The sequence below is a fragment of the Brassica napus genome, chromosome C6 (genome assembly GCF_020379485.1).
Source record: "Brassica napus cultivar Da-Ae chromosome C6, Da-Ae, whole genome shotgun sequence".
Classification (NCBI taxonomy): Eukaryota; Viridiplantae; Streptophyta; class Magnoliopsida; order Brassicales; family Brassicaceae; genus Brassica; species Brassica napus.
Genome location: NC_063449.1, coordinates 42,414,129 through 42,430,743, shown reverse-complemented (window position 1 = coordinate 42,430,743; position 16,615 = coordinate 42,414,129). Strand labels below are relative to the sequence as shown.

Here is a 16,615-nt window from a genome sequence, read left to right as displayed (position 1 = left end):
TAACGGAAACGGAAAAACCGAAGCGGATGAAAATTGAAAAAAAACAATAAAACTAAAAATATATAGATATAGATATAGATACGAAATGTAAAAAAAAATATATAAAGTATTTATAAATCAAAAATATTATGTTTGATATAAAAATATATAAAATATCTATAAATCAAAAATATTTTTATAAAACTAAAAATATATAGATTTTTTCAGCTTTTTGATAAAAATAAGTTAAATATTATGTTTAATATATATGGAACACATATTTAAAATATATTTTATATTTAATACTATATATTTATCAAACGGCCAATATATTTACTCAGTCCTCAGCATATTCGAAAAGGTTCTGAGATGTCTAAATTTGCAGGAAATCAAGCGTTGACTTGTCTAAGAATAACCAATTAAACTATCATTAAAAAAATTTGCACAAAAAAAAAACTATTTAATTATTCACATAAACTAATTAGTACTTCTTTAATGATAGTTTAATAGCACGTAGTACATACTAGGATTAGATCATTTTGTCTCTTGAATTCTTCTTATGATCAGATCAATTATCTTCGTTGACTTTCTCCCTAAAGTCTCTCTTCTTTCTTGGCAAGAACATTTGGTTTGTGTCATCAATAATCAACCAATCATGTTTCAGTTGATTATGACGTTATTGTTGTTCTTCCCTAAGAACGTAGTATCAGACCCAACTGGTGGAGAGTTCAACTTCAATGGCTTCCTATACGCTGCAGGATCAGCCCATCTAAAAAGCAATGGCCTCTTCAGGCTTACCAACACTACCGCACAAACAGCTGGTCAAGTCTTCTACAACTACCCGTTGAGGTTCAAGGACTCTCCAAACGGTACCGTCTTCTCCTTCTCCACCACTTTCATCTTTGCCATAGCTTCACATTATGGAGCTGATAACGGCCATGGACTAGCCTTTGTCCTTTGTCCCACGAGAGGCTTATCAAACGTTGATCCCACACAGTATCTAGGACTCTTCAACTCAACCAACATGGGAGATCCATCAAATCACATAGTAGCTGTTGAGCTTGACACAGTCCAAACCGCTGAGTTTAATGACATTGATTCTAACCATGTTGGTATTGACATAAACAGCGTGATCTCAGAGGTAGCTTCTTCAGCAGGCTATTTCAATGATGATGGTACGTTTGTGAATCTCTTCCTCTCCAGTGGAGACCCTATGCAGGTTTGGATTGAGTATGAAAGCAAACAGAAGCAGCTTAATGTCACACTTCATCCTCTTGATGTCTCAAAGCCAAAGACTCCGCTCCTTTCTCTAGAGAAAGATCTTTCTCCTTATTTACTTGAGTATATGTACGTTGGATTCTCTTCATCCACTGGTATAAGAACTGCTTCTCATTATATATTGGGGTGGACGTTCAAGATGAATGGGACAGCTCCAGATATAGACACCGCTCACCTTCCAGAGGTTCCTCGTTTTGATCAGCCAAGGGACCAGAGTGTAAAGGGGGTTATGGCTATAACTTTGAGCTTATCAGGCATCACTATGCTCATAGTCTTGATTCTTGGCTTATGGCTTTTCTTGAAGAGGAAGAAGCTCTTAGAAGTTATTGAGGACTGGGAAGTACAGTTTGGTCCTCATAGGTTTGCTTACAAAGATCTACACACTGCCACAAAGGGTTTTAAGGACACTGAGCTTCTCGGTAAAGGCGGGTTTGGAAAAGTCTTCAAGGGCACATTACCAGTTTCCAACATAGAGATTGCAGTGAAGATGGTTTCTCATGATTCAAGACAAGGGATGAGAGAGTTCATTGCTGAGATTGCAACCATTGGCCGGCTAAGACACCCTAACTTAGTTAGGCTTCTTGGATACTGTAGAAGGAAAGGTGAACTCTACTTGGTGTATGATTGTATGCCCAAAGGAAGCCTTGATAAGTTTTTATACCACCAGCAGAATGGGAATCTTGATTGGTCAAAGAGGTTCAAGATCATTAAAGATGTAGCTTCTGGTCTATGCTACTTGCACCAGCAATGGATGCAGGTGATTATCCACAGGGATATTAAGCCAGCCAACATCCTTCTTGATGGGAATATGAATGCAAAACTTGGTGACTTTGGTCTAGCTAAGCTTTGTGATCATGGGATTGATCCGCAGACATCTTATGTGGCAGGTAACTTCTTGTAATTTTTGCTTATTTTGTCTTGAAGAAAAGGATTTTTTTTCTCTCTCACAAATGTAGTTACTTGGAAGGTACGTTAGGGTATATCTCACCTGAGCTTTCAAGAACTGGAAAGGCAAGTACAAGCTCAGATGTATTCGCATTTGGAGTGGTGATGCTAGAGATTGCCTGCGGACGAAAACCGGTGTTGCCACGAGCATCGGAAAGCGAGATGGTGCTGACTGATTGGGTGCTGGAGTGTTGGGAGAATGGAGATATACTGCAGGTTGTTGATCAAAGGATTGGGCAGGAGTACATTGAGGAGCAAGTAAAACTTGTTCTCAAACTAGGCTTGCTCTGTTCGCATCCAGTAGCAGCCATCAGACCAAACATGTCCAGCATCATTCAGTTCCTGGACAGTGTAGCTCAACTTCCTCATAACTTGCTTGACATTATGTCAGCTCAAGAAATCAATAGAGGTGCTCAAATCTCATGTGAAGCAGGTAATTCTCCTCAGTCCAGTTCCCTCGCTTCATTGACCTTCACTGAATCCTTTGTCTCTCATGGACGGTAGAAGATGAAAACACAGATCTCTACTGAAGATGAAAGTCTTGGCTGGCTATAGTATGCTTGTAAGAGTTCAAGAAGCAAAAGGGAAACAAGAAAAAAAAGTTCTGGTGGAAGTAATAAGATTGATTTTAAATTATGCTGTCCTTTATTGAGCATCTAACATCATTCTCACGTTTATATTCCATAGACTCTATACACATACATTAAACAAAAGACTTTTTGTAATACTTTCCTCACATAACTAATGGAAACTTGGTGACTTCTCTATATAACATACATCATTGAATCTTTACCTCTTGAGTGTTACTTGAAAGAAAGGATATTTTCTATCCATGTTTCCTGAAAAAAAGTGCTGGTAATAATCTTTACCTTGAGATTTAGTCCATGGAACCCTCCAGGAAATCATAATAAAACAGTGCTCATCTGTTACAGAATAAGTTTGTCTGAAGAGCCTTTTGGGAGATCTCCTTGCATAGATTTTGCTTTTGGATCAAGACTTTGTCTCCGCGTTTTGGCATTAGTTACTTCTGCCTGGTTAGACAGAAAATGTCAGTGATCATGAAGATAGTATATCAGCAGTGATGAAAATCAGTGCAGAAGGTTCTCTTGTGAAAGGCTTAAAACATGAAGAAGCTCTTCTAATAATACCTTTGGTTTAGCTGGTAAGCGTGTCTTCTCTACAGCTCTTGCTCCAGGCCTGGATAGCTGAATTTGGAGAATAAATATTAGTAAAACCGCACAGTGGTAAAGGGAAAAAGAATGATACAGTTTGATTTGCTCATCAGACATATGTTACCTCCTGTTTCTCTGCCGTCCTGCTGCTTTTCGGTACAAAAGATGAAGAGCGGTGAGAGTTAGAGCATTTTTTCTCCGTGCCATCTGATTTAGCAAGCCTGTTTCAGGACAAGAATACAAGGTGATGTGATTTTAGCACACACTTAGATGATGATGATGCTTGAGAAAAAGCGGATTCAGTAAGCATAAAGTCAAGTTATACCTGCCATTATCTTTCAGACCGGTAGTAGCTAACTTGGAAACACTAGTTGCCTTTGCAGGAACCTGGTGTAAAACATTGACCGCATACATTGAATTTTTAGTTAATAACCAGCAGAATCTCTAACACTTGATGAAATAGCAAGACTATACCTGCTTTGGAGCTGTATCTTGAGATGGTTTCACTTGGTCAAAATTCTTCTGGAAAGTCTTAAAAGCACGTCTAACGATTTCTTTATCTCCCATTCTCTCCATGATCAAGGACTTTCTGGTGGTAGCAAGAGCAGTAGGGTCGGAACTCGGTTGGTTCAGGTTGAGAGAAGTGTGTAACGTCTTTGGAGCGGTTTGTTTCTTCCTCGGTAAAGTGGAGACACTCTCCTTCTTTACTGAAGAGCGAGAAGTAGACACTGAACTGGTTGATGAAGATGGTTTGGACACTCTTGGAGTTGAAAACTTTGAGGCTTTTGAGACAGGTGAAGGTGATGCTGCTTTATTTGTTGTTGTTGTTGCTTTGATCATGCTTTTCTCCTTGCTTAGTTGAGTTTTCCTACTAGCTACTGGCTTCTTGGTCAACTGATTAGGCTGTAAAACCAGGACACGTTCATTTGAAGCAAAAATGAGACATAACACATAGTATAAGGAAGCTTATGGTAATGATACCTTGGGAGAGCTTCTTGTATAGATTGCTTGCACACGTTTATCCGTCTTCTTGATTAGATGCTGCTCTTTCACTTTCTTTGTCTCCTTCAATGGTGTATCCTTTGAAGAAATATCTTCTTTTACTTCTTCCTCTATACAAACAACCTCTTCTGGTTCCTCTTTATCCTCCAGTTGGACAATCAGTTCTGGTTCTTCCTCAACGCTCACAATCTCTTCAAGTTTCTCCATCTTCAGCGTATTCAGATCCTCCACAACCTCAACCTTCATAGTTTCTTCAAGAGGCTCATGGTTACATGTATCATTCACTTCAGTAGCAATGCTGTTCACAATCTTGTCTTTTTCTGAAGTAGATTCGCCATCGGATCCATAACAAGCGCTAGACTCGATCATAACACTGTTTCTGTTTCCACTATTCTCAAGACTTTGCCTGAAAGATTGATTCCTCTCCAACTGTTTCTTCTCCTGCTCCAAGATGATCTCAGCGTTTCTCTCAGCGATCTTCTTGTAATGTGATTCGAAGTAAGCCTTCTTCTGAGCTACTGATCCTGGAGTTGCACACTTCTCCACTTCCTCCAAGTACTTGTTTGGAGAGAAGGAAGAGAATTTCTCCCATGAAAGTGAATCATTCTCAAACTTGCCAAAAGATATAGACACTTGCGTTTCTTTATTTGCTTTCATTATCTGTTTTATCAATCCAAAAACAAGTTTTATTGTAAACACCTAAGTAACCATGGCAAATCAACAACCATCAACATACAGATCATAGGACATTGACAAGTGGTGTAAAGACACATGGGTTATTTACCTTATCTTCACCAATGGCAATAGCAACTTCCATATCCCCCATTTAATGCTCACCAGAAAGAATCTTTATCCACACACAAAACCAAATAGACTCCATTACTTCAATACTTGGATTTGGTATCAACAAGTACTTCTAAACAGAGATTTAACATTTAACAGTTTCAGGTTTCACTGTACACTCTTATATACTCACATGAAGAGTGGTAACAAAGCAAATGAGAGAAAGAGGAAAAGCATCAGAGTCTTATTTACAATTCTTATCACCGAATCTCAAAGCCCTCTTGGTGAGCAAACTCGGATTCTACTAGAAATAACTCATGAGTAATTGAAAAGGCAAAGAAAGAGACAATCCCATCATTAATGATTGAAGATATGTAATTATTATTTGCAAATCCAAAAAGAGAGGATCTTATAAGCTTACCGGAAAGTGAAGATAACCCACCAAACATAACGATGAGAACAAAAAGTTGAAGAAGAAGAAAAGAGATTAGATCAGAGACAGTGGATGAGCAAATGAAGACAAGAGCAGTGGGACCTTTGTCGGAAAATAGTAAAGTAACAAGCGTTAGAAGCTAAGGCCGAATCAAAACGTTCCAAGTTAGTACTGTACTTTGTTACTACTATATTATGAGGGGACCAAAGAGATTATTAACTATTTTAACTGACTAGTTTTGATACGACTTAAAGAATAGTGGAACAAAGTCAAAGACACTATGTAGTAGTACAATCAAAATTTTCACATTCGTTTACTGTGTGATTACCACACGCAAGTAATTATAAAATTTTCATAACATATTATTACGATTTCTATAAAGAGTTGTTCAGCCTATCTTTGCTTGGCCGAAGGGCTCTTTAGTGTTAAAAAAATTTTATATATTAAAACAGAAGTCACAACCATGTGTGATTTTTTAAAAAATGAACCTTATGGACCTATTTACTAGAAAGTTATGTTACATTTAATCTTTAATCTTATCTTTTAAATTTTGGACCTACCATAAATTTTTATTGGGCTATCAATAATTAGATTTAAACAATAGATGATCCATTGGATTTATACATAGTATAAATTAAATAGATATAATTTAATGTTGTAATACTACACCTCCATATGTTAATTATTTAAATATTTGTCGATGTTAAATTTTAAAATTATGAAGATTTTTTTTTTAAATAACAAAAATCATATTATCTAACAATGATTAATTTTTACTACCTTAAACCAATGAAAACAAATTTTAAAATATATTGTTTATTTTAAAAATTAAACAAAAACTAAATGTTTAATTATTTACTCGACAATATAAATCTGTGAAACGAAAAGTTAAATTTTTTAAAAACTTTCTAAATTTGTGAAATGTTACAATATTTTTGAATATGACAATAAAACAATATTTTACTAATCTTTATATATATATAGTTACGATCTTAATAATGAAATAATAATCCGAAAATATATATAGAAGAAGATACAAATACATGTGAAAGTTTGAAACAATCTGTTCAATAAAAAAAATATACCGTAAACTTATTATATTTTAAAAATTGATAGATACATATATATTATAATATATATCAATTTAGAATTGAAAATAAAATATTTATATAAAAATAAATGAAAACAAAAAATTTTTCGAGACGTACTTCTTTTTAAAAGTCATTGAGAAACTATGAATAAATACGCCTACCCCAGCCTAACCTAAACCAGCCCAGTAACAGCCCAAATCATGCAGTTTAAGATGAGTCTTTTAGGGAAGTTTAATGGTGAAGTTTGACAAATGTTGACTGTATTATGGTGGAGACTAGACTTAAAGGTATGTACAGTCCCCATAAATTGTGTGCTCAGTTTGAAAAACTTGCATGCCCGAGGAACCAAGCCTTTAATGCCAAAAAAGACCAGATTCAAATAATGTAACGCTTCTTCTCCAGTCTCCTTCATTTACTCCACTTTAGCTTCATCATCACGGACATTGAAGGCTTTCTCTTTACAACTCCTGAGATGCAAAGTCAAATATGAAATCTACTGCAACACGCTTTAACACAAATCACAAATGGGTTTATAACTCAACAGAGAAATTGAGATTTCTTATGCAAAGGTTTACAAAAAACGAATCTAGTTCTCATCAATGGCTTACACAAACTCTATCTACACTAATCAAGTTTGTACACAAACTAGCAACAATATGTTTCTCAACAACAATGTATTGCGATAACAAAAACTACAAGACGAAGTAAAACAATGTTGACTTAATGACTTACACACACTCTTACAAAAAGCTTGAATCTTCAGTTAACTCAGACAAAGAAGAGAACCCAAGCAAAGCCTGATCTTTAGCTCTATCAATCTTATGTTCATACAAATCATACGGCTCCCAAAGATGATCCAAAGGACACGGTCTCTTCTCATCAAGCCTAACCCACGGCTTCCCTTTCCCGCTCCAATGCAACAAACTCACCGGTCCTTTATGCAAAGACCTACAGCTTCCTCTTACATTATCCCCTCCCAAACCATGCTGGTTCCACTTGTGATCAATCGCCTCAACGTCCCCCGCGAATACCAAAAGAAAAGGAGGCAGCGAACCCAAGTCGTAGATCCTCCGTTTCTTCTGTATCTGCATCCAAGTTTCGATCTTTCCTCTGTACCTCCCTTCCCTCCACCTCACGAGATCCATCACCATCACTCCCGTGTTGAAATAGCAAGGCTTCCGACCCGAGAATGACCCGGGCAAACCCGGGTCGGACCAGAAACTCGAGGTGAAGTATTTGGTGAAGTTAGCGTGGCAATACTCCGGAGCCCCGATGACTCTCGACCCGGTCAGCGTCGTGTTCCAGAGCTTCGTGATATCGTCGACCACGATGATGTCCGAGTCGAGGTAGATCACCCGGTCGACGCACCGGTCGAGGATGTCTCCTAAGTAGTTCCGCGCGTAGTTCAGCGGGCTCTCGAGGGCTTGCCTGATCGACGACGAGATGAGGTTGATCACCGTGTCCTCCCTAAAAATGTAGACTTTGAAGCTCAGCGACGGGAACGTCGACCGGACGAGCCGGCTCAGGACGCGCGGACTCGCCGGGTCGAACTCGGCGGCGATGAAATGGAAGAAGACGTTCTCTGGGCACGACGCGTGGCGGAGAACGGAGTGGACGGCTGCGATCGAGCCGCGGAGGTACTCCGAGTCGAGGGTCATCGCGACGTGGACGAGGGAAGGGTCGCAGGACGACACGAAGTTCTCTCTGTTTGATGATTGGGACGCGCACTCCTTGCCGTTTCGGTACTCCGGAGCTTCCACAAACTGTCCGATGTCGAAACCGGCGATTCTTCCTGGAATGTTCCGTATTCCGACGGCGAACTGAGAGAGGAACACCAGAAAGACGACGAGGAACGGTAGAACCGCGGGTTTCATCGGAAAACGCAACCGCATTATCAGAAAACGCGTTTTTTTTTCTCGACTCCGATGAATCTTCCGGAGCTGAGTAAAAAGATCTTGTCTTTCTTTCTCTACTGAGTTAGCATTTTGAAGAAGTGTGAAGCATATGTTGATAATTACTACAAGAGTTGAAGAGCGTAGAGAAAAGGTAAGAAGAATGGCTTTTTAGAGAGACATCTGGCAACCACGCGGTTTGAAAGCGCGTGAAGAGAGTGATGTGGCTTAGTCGTTAAGAGAAAGCTTTAATCATCAATCTCCAACGTAATTACCTATTCAACTGATAGAACTAACTGTTGTTAAGTTCTCGGTAATTAAAATGATAAGCTGAGTGTCTCTTAATTTAATTTAATTGTCTACGGCGGGTGTACCGTAAGGTTAGTTGCTTTTTGGAACTTGTGATAAGTTTGAGCCAGCGACGGAACCAGCTGGAGTATTCATTCTCTATGCGGAGATGAACGGTTGAGATTAAAAATGTCGACCAGTCCTTTGATTGGTTGATCACTCGCTTCCCGACTCAATTTTCTCACGTGCTCCGCACGCGCATGCTGTGAGCACTGAGTAGTAAATTTCTTACAGTAAATGGATTGGTGACCACAAAAATCATTCATTCTAAAGAATGTTTTAGGGGAGAAGAGGAAAACAAGATTTGTTGTTAGAACAACGAGTAACGAGCGTGTCTCACTACGAATATTCTGGTTAAGTGATGCCACTTAATAAATATTTTTTGTCAACTTTGTGTGTGTCGCCACTCAAATAACAAAATTCAAATATATTATTATATATCTTTTTTCATCATCCAAATTTATATATTCATTTTTTATGCTAAAGCAAAAATCCATTTTGAATTTGACGTGCTATGTATAATCTTTGGATTCCGAATATAATACGTTGCACAACTACTTTGGTATAAAACTGAAAATATTCTTTTTTATTTTCTGTGTGCGTGGAGGAAGATAAGCATGGGACGGATCGGGTATCCAGATCCGGGTTCTTATCCGACGGATCCATAATTTTACTATCCTTATCCGGATCCGGGGTTCTCGGATATCCTTCTAAAAATTGTAATATCCGACGGATCCGGATTTGAATCCTTAAAATAAATAAAAAATAATATTAATATATATAAAATATTAAAAATAATTTAAAAATAAAAATATATATAATGTTTTTAATTATTTTTATGTATAATATTACAAAATTTACATAAAATTTATATATACTATTATAAAAATGAAAATATATTAAATAAAATTAATTTTTATATATAGATATTACTTTTTTGAAATATTTATTAATAAAACTTACGGATCCAGATATCCGGACTAAAAAATTAAGATATCCGGCTTCGGATCCGGCTTTGACGGATCCAACATTTTACTATCCGGATCCGGATTCGGTCCCTCCGGATATTCGGATATTCGGATATTCGGATCGGATCCGGATCGAATCCGGATCTCGGATAAAAGTCCCATGACTACTCTACATTATCTATGAGTTTAAATAATGGCGAGCCCAAAAAGATTGATCAAATTAAGAAAGTAAACGTTTGTTGTGTGAATTAACTAATGTTAGGTCTCAACTGGTCCATGGGCAATGTTGTGGTTAACAAAGGAATAAAGAACCAAACCTTATATGATTATTTGAGTCCTTTATATACACTATAAGCACTACTGTTGTCTGCCATACCCATTAAGAAACCAAAGCACTACAATAAGAGGAAGGGTTAAGAATGTGGTTTGGTACAAGATAGCAAATTTTAAACAGGAGTAGTTGGAATAATTTTGCATTCTAGCCTCAATGTTGCAGTACATGTAAAAACGTTTTTGGATGAATACAATTTAATATTTATTCAAAAAAGAAAAAAGCACTACAATAAGCACTACTGTTGTTTTGCAAAACTTATTGACCAAAAACTCAATCAAGCATGTAAACATTTCAATATGTGGAAACTTCGAAAGAAAAAATATTGTTTTGTAAATAAAGAGGGTAAGTGTTGAATCCGGTAGAGACGTTTGAGGTTAGGTGGTGGAGAGTGGAAACAATGATGTGTCGTCTTGGTTACGGACGGAGAAGGTTGATAGATGCTTTCCTCTTTGAAAATTACTAGTAATTGAGTATTATAAATGTGGTGCGTTTGGTGTGTGTGACAATTTATGAAATACGAATGATGCTTTGCTTGACGAGTACATCACGGGTTCATTGAGAGATTTGTCTTCACCTCTCCCACTTGCTGTTTTAGTAAATTACAACTTACAACATACGACAGCTTAGTAAAAGACAAGAAAAGCCAGTTATAACCAAAAGCTTGTCTTTGCCTTCTCTTCTCGTTTCTGATGTTATCTGCTGTTACCCTAACTCCGAGGTAAAGCAACTTATGCATCCAGTTTACGCTTGTTTACAAAAAAAGTTCTCATTCATCCATTTTATTCTGTGGGAGTTTAGAGAGATGGTTTTGTAATAGAAACAACATTAGGGTTTGACATAATTGTCACTCTAAATAAGGGGGAATCAATGGGGTTTTCACTCAAATTTGCACTTGCGGCATTTCGAAAACAATCAAGAAGAGTTTACTAAAAAGTTGTAAAACCGAAAAAGAAAAGCTCTACATTTGAATTGAGCTCCAAACCGAAAAAATGTGTGCCGAGTAAAATTTAGCTGTCTTGGGATTTTATTGAACCGGGATCTCCTGCAGGAGTTGTGTGTGATGGACATAACAGGTACCATAACTTATGGAAGTGTTGCTCTCAATTCTTTTCTGTCTGCTCCAAAAGACTGCAAATTAAAAAAAAAAAAAGAGAGAGGAAAATGCATATTAACTTAACTCTTTAATACTTGAATAAATTTCACACCAAGGTTGTCTCCAAAGGATATGAAGTTTACCTCAGCTCCAAAACCTTTTACGTATATATTTGAGAAAAGCTCAGATGGTTCCGGTATTGGGCTTTCCTGAACACATATAAGTAAAATGAAAGTATATATGATTTTAGCATATGGTGGTAATTGATAACACACAAGTATGTAGTTGAAGATAGAATAAAAGCTAGGTTCTTCTTACCTTGGCCTGAGCTACCGCTGCATCCACTTCTTTCCTCACTTCTTTCTCCATATCCTAAAAGTAAGACAAATAGTGCATTTGTTCTTTTACTTTTTCCTGGATTGGGGGCTGATAATACATAAGAGAACTACATGATTTATTATTTATGAGGGAGTACCTTAAGCTCTTTCTCCGTAGCTATGTCATGAGCTATGATCAACTTTCTCACTCTATCAATTGGATCTCGCACCTAACATGTTACGAGATACAAGTAAATAAACAATTTTAGTTTCTTCTTTTTTTTTTCAAAATTGTAACAATTTTGAAGCATTGCTAGGAGAGATGATAATAACTAACCTGCCTCACGCCTGAGATTTCATCACGTGTACGGTAAGTGCTTCCTGGGTCAGACATAGAGTGACCATGGTATCGGTAAGTGTCCATCTCGAGGATCTGTTCAAACACAAAAGCAAATGCATGATGGTTATTCCCCTAAAACGGAGACGTGTTAATAAGAACCTAACATTACCGTGTAATTAAAAGGAAACTGACAGAAATTACAAGACTAAGAGAGCTGTTTCTTGACTCCAAATGCATAAGTGATCGATGTATATAACAAGGAAAAATGGTCGGAAACTGAACTGAACAAGTAGCACTTTTTAAAACAGAGTTGCTACAGAAACAGTCCTCTCCCTCAACTGAACTCAAACGCAACCTCAATCAAATCAAGAAAGTCTATTACACTTATCGTGCCAAAACATGCAATGCAAGCATCAAAATGCTTATTTGATTTAAACTCATTTCGTACAACTATTGGAGAGTTCCTCTGATTTTTACTCAAAGAAACAACATAAACGGTTAAGATCACACTGAAAGAACAGAGATTTCCAAGAAGTTCCAATGCATGTTGACGAAAGATTAATGGTGCAAACTTACAATAGGTCCATTCTTGAGCGCATGTTCTTTAGCAAACTTGCACGCTTGCTTCACAGCCAGTGCATCCATACCATCCACCTATTACACAACACAAAAAACATGATCACTACTTAACAAACTTAGCTTAAACTCACACTCCCCACACACAATAAAAACAAACAACATATGATTCAGTCATTACAAAGATAAAATCCTGTGAATTCCTTCTGATAATACTCTCATCTACAACTCTACCAAGAGAGACATAGCTACATTGCAAAGATTCAAATCTCACCTTCAATCCAGGAACATAATCTCCACGCTTAAAATAAGCCGGAGACTTAGCCGACCTCCACTCAGCAGTTCCCATCCCATCTGCATCATCAAAACACCCAATCAACACACTGCTCATCCAACACAAAGACAAAACTCAAAAAACAACTCACAATGATTGTTCTCGCAAACCAAAACCGCAGGCAAGTCCCAAAGCGCCGCGATATTCAACGCCTCAAACAACTGCCCCTGGTTCGCCGCACCATCACCATACAACGTAAAACTCACAGCCTCCTCCTTAGAATACTTCTGCGCAAAAGCCAAACCACACCCCAACGGAGCCTGAGCACCGACGATCCCATGCCCGCCGTAGAACGACGCGTCCTTCTTGTAGAAATGCATAGACCCTCCTTTCCCCTTGGAGCATCCCGTGGTCCTCCCCATAAGCTCCGAGAACGCCTCGAAGAGCCCCCCGCCGCGGCCGAGAAACGTGCAGTGGTCTCTGTACGACGTGATGATGGCGTCTCTCTTGGTTATCGCCGCCTCCATCCCGATGGCGACGGCTTCTTGGCCGTCGTAGAGGTGGCAGAAGCCGCGGATGAGTTTGGCCTTGTAGAGCGAGTCGGCGGCGATCTCCATCCGCCGCATTAAAGCCATGTCGCGGAAGAAGGAGAGGAGCTCTTGGGACGAGGTCTCGACGGCGCGCGAGGGGGGTGAGATGAGGTGGGATGTGAATGGGAGTGAGGTTTCGACTGTTATCGGTGTGGTGTCTGTGGAGATGTGGCGGCGGCGGAGGAGAGAGGTGGTGGCGAATGGTTGGAGGAGGGTGGTGGATCGAGATGAGAGACGTGAGAGTGCCATCTCCGCCGTCGATTTGGTTTTGCTGAGTAGGGAGAAAAAGGAGGCGAATGTTTTTTTTTTTTGAGTGATTTGAAAAATACAATAGCGAATCAAAGTGAAGAAAGTTGTGTGTTGTTGTAATAAAAAGAAAGACAGATATGTCAACGACTTTTCGTATCGCAAAAGGACGGTTTCTTCTAACGCCTCTCTCTCTCGTCCAAAACCCTCAAATGCCAAAATCCAAATGCAAGTATCTGAATTAAATGATAAATCAAAATTTCAATCTGTTTTAAAATCGGTAGATGCTGATGCTAATCCTACTGGAGAGAGAGATTATTCTATATCTAATCAGATACTAATCAATAATATTCTCAATATAATTATTTCAATCTGTTTGACCAATATTCTCTATATAATTAAAATATTTAAAATAAATTACAAATATTGATAGATTAAGGTTTAAAGGCTTCTACGCCCAGGTCTGGGGTTCAAATCCCTGGCTATGCAATTTCTTGCAGATTGCGCATTAAAAAATGGTATAGGTTTCAATTCTCGGAGAAAACGATTTATTAAACAATTATGCAGACTATGGAAGAAAGACTTACAATGGATCTTCAACATAGTGCAAGTAAATCCGGTTGGCGTAGGTTTTCGTAGGACGGCTCAGGTGATTCAGTTAGACGTAGATCCTCATAAGGCAGGTAGTATTGTCGGTTGTCGAATCGTCTATGTAATCTTTCTCATAATTGTAATATCATAATAAATCAGCGTTAAAAAAAATTGATAAATTAAATAATCTTATAAATTATAAAACCAAATTTAAGTAAATATTATAAAATACATATTAAAATTAATTAAAAAATTATGAAATTGTTAAACGGTATAGGTTTCAATTCTCGGAGAAAACGATTTATTAAACAATTATGCAGACTATGGAAGAAAGACTTACAATGGATCTTCAACATAGTGCAAGTAAATCCGGTTGGCGTAGGTTTTCGTAGGACGGCTCAGGTGATTCAGTTAGACGTAGATCCTCATAAGGCAGGTAGTATTGTCGGTTGTCGAATCGTCTATGTAATCTTTCTCATAATTGTAATATCATAATAAATCAGCGTTAAAAAAAAATTGATAAATTAAATAATCTTATAAATTATAAAACCAAATTTAAGTAAATATTATAAAATACATATTAAAATTAATTAAAAAATTATGAAATTGTTAATACGGTATTTTCCACTGTTGCTACTTTTATGAAAATCAAAATTAAAAATGACTGTTCATATATTCTAATCTACTTCTCAGAAGAATGAAAAAATGAATTATATAGATTGTACAAAAAATCCTATATAATTCATTTTTATAGTGTAGGTCGAATAATTAAGAGTTCTAAAGTGATTTTTAGCTAGTTTATTGTTTCTGGGCTTATTTAACATTTTAACTGATTTGACTAAATTCAAACAGACGTACAGGTCGTCTTAACTCTTACTAGCTTCAAACTAGATGTTAACTGTCTTGTTAAAACAAAAGCAACCTCTGTGCGTCGTACAGTTTGGCCGAGTGGTCTAAGGCGCCAGATTTAGGCTCTGGTCCGAAAGGGCGTGGGTTCGAATCCCACAGCTGTCATTTTTCATGTTTTCTTCTATTTTTTTTTTTTCAAAGCATTTTGGAAGATTTCTTAATAAATTTATTACTAGATTCTGCGGGTATATTTTTGTTTTATATTTTTTTAAAAATTAATTTTTATATTTGTGTTTTTTAGTTATATCTATCTTTTTATTTGTATAATATTTTTTTAAATGATTAATAAGGGATTTTTATAATTGTACTAAAATAGTTAGACTATACCTATATCAATAAGTCATATTCCTAATTTAATAGTATTGATATTTGTAAATTTTGAGTTAACCTTTATACCAGCCAAAGTTTATACACGACTTTTGTATATGTTTGCTCATATGTTTATCTTTGTTAGAAACTTATTATAATATAATTAATAATTATGACCAGTAGCCAGTAGCACCAAGGTAATACAATGAAAAGATGGATTAGGGTAAGTATTTTGTGGTTTAGAGATTAGAACACATATATGTTGTACGAATTCAAATTTGGCTGTTGATGAATTTAATATATGGACATAACCAGTGTAGGTGATTTCTATATATTGTATAACAACTCACAATTGAAACAAAATAATTCATCCGTATTATCGCTTTAAATAATGAGAGAATATATGAAGAAAATCGTTTTGTGTTCAAAAAAACTAATTACACTAATACCTTCATGTAGTGGCATAATTTCTTTGAAAAACCAATGGCATGAGTAGTAAATAATAGGATGTTATAGGGGCTAAAAATAGATAGGATCCTAGTTTAATAGTATAGATTTGCTAAAAACGAAAATAAGAAAAGTGAAAAGATAGATTTCTCTATTTGTTCACTAATTTTAGTATTTTTATTTTCTCGTATAGACGTGTACATTATATATTCATCGAAAATAGAAAATATTAAAACGAAAAATAAATAAATTATTGGGTGAAATATCCAAAACTCAAAAGCCCTACCTAGAACATGACACTCTCCCGTCGTCTCCCTCACACCTTCTTCCTTCAAATTCTTCCATTTCCCTTCTCATCTCTCTCTCATTCCCCAATATTCTCCTTCATCAAACCCCTAATCCTCACTCCAACACCACCCTCAAAACCAGGGCGGAGGCACATAGGACCATGTGGGATCAAGTGACCCCAGTAAAATTGAGAGAACAAGTTTTAGTTTTTTCTTTCTTTCTAAAATTACTATAATACTTAATCAAAATTTAGTATGTAAAAAGTTCATATGCCCCCATTAATTTGTAAAAAAGTATTTTTATTATAATAATATATATATATATAATTTAAATATTATGATACTAATCAAAAATATTTATAGTTCTGTCACTGCTCAAGACAATCTCAGCTTTTTTTATATTGACAGACG

The 16,615-nt window shown here is 36.8% G+C and overlaps 4 protein-coding genes and 1 non-coding gene across 6 annotated transcripts; 2 read left to right on the top strand and 3 right to left on the bottom strand.

Annotated features, from left to right (window-relative positions):
- Positions 1-246: 246 nt before the first annotated feature.
- LOC106347229 (putative L-type lectin-domain containing receptor kinase V.1) lies at positions 247-2,969 on the top strand. The gene is made up of 2 exons (XM_013786742.3): positions 247-2,144; positions 2,225-2,969. Exons 1-2 carry the CDS (start codon positions 539-541, stop codon positions 2,704-2,706), a joined length of 2,088 nt encoding a protein of 695 aa, XP_013642196.2. The 5' UTR covers positions 247-538; the 3' UTR covers positions 2,707-2,969.
- On the bottom strand, positions 2,825-5,815 carry LOC106347231 (protein WVD2-like 7). Of its 2 annotated transcripts, none has more exons than XM_013786743.3 (8): positions 5,581-5,815; positions 5,161-5,223; positions 4,356-5,036; positions 3,849-4,277; positions 3,700-3,761; positions 3,499-3,595; positions 3,351-3,407; positions 2,825-3,233 (listed from the first exon to the last, which is right to left on the bottom strand). In XM_013786743.3, exons 2-8 carry the CDS (start codon positions 5,200-5,202, stop codon positions 3,129-3,131), a joined length of 1,473 nt encoding a protein of 490 aa, XP_013642197.2. In that variant the 5' UTR covers positions 5,203-5,223; positions 5,581-5,815; the 3' UTR covers positions 2,825-3,128. The 2 variants fall into 2 exon arrangements, with proteins under 2 accessions (XP_013642197.2, XP_013642198.2); XM_013786744.3 differs by lacking the exon at positions 5,581-5,815 and adding an exon at positions 5,353-5,556.
- Positions 5,816-6,768: 953 nt separating this feature from the next.
- On the bottom strand, positions 6,769-8,732 carry LOC106347228 (probable galacturonosyltransferase-like 9). The gene is made up of 2 exons (XM_048761293.1): positions 7,416-8,732; positions 6,769-7,150 (listed from the first exon to the last, which is right to left on the bottom strand). Exon 1 carries the CDS (start codon positions 8,573-8,575, stop codon positions 7,424-7,426), a length of 1,152 nt encoding a protein of 383 aa, XP_048617250.1. The 5' UTR covers positions 8,576-8,732; the 3' UTR covers positions 6,769-7,150; positions 7,416-7,423.
- A 2,286-nt stretch (positions 8,733-11,018) lies between these two features.
- On the bottom strand, positions 11,019-13,798 carry LOC106347227 (pyruvate dehydrogenase E1 component subunit alpha-2, mitochondrial). The gene is made up of 8 exons (XM_013786738.3): positions 12,977-13,798; positions 12,826-12,905; positions 12,552-12,629; positions 11,973-12,068; positions 11,794-11,865; positions 11,637-11,690; positions 11,462-11,527; positions 11,019-11,353 (listed from the first exon to the last, which is right to left on the bottom strand). Exons 1-8 carry the CDS (start codon positions 13,662-13,664, stop codon positions 11,309-11,311), a joined length of 1,179 nt encoding a protein of 392 aa, XP_013642192.1. The 5' UTR covers positions 13,665-13,798; the 3' UTR covers positions 11,019-11,308.
- A 1,388-nt stretch (positions 13,799-15,186) lies between these two features.
- On the top strand, positions 15,187-15,266 carry TRNAL-UAG. Its single transcript has one exon. It is a non-coding gene; the product is annotated as a tRNA-Leu (tRNA).
- The last annotated feature ends 1,349 nt before the right edge of the window (positions 15,267-16,615 follow it).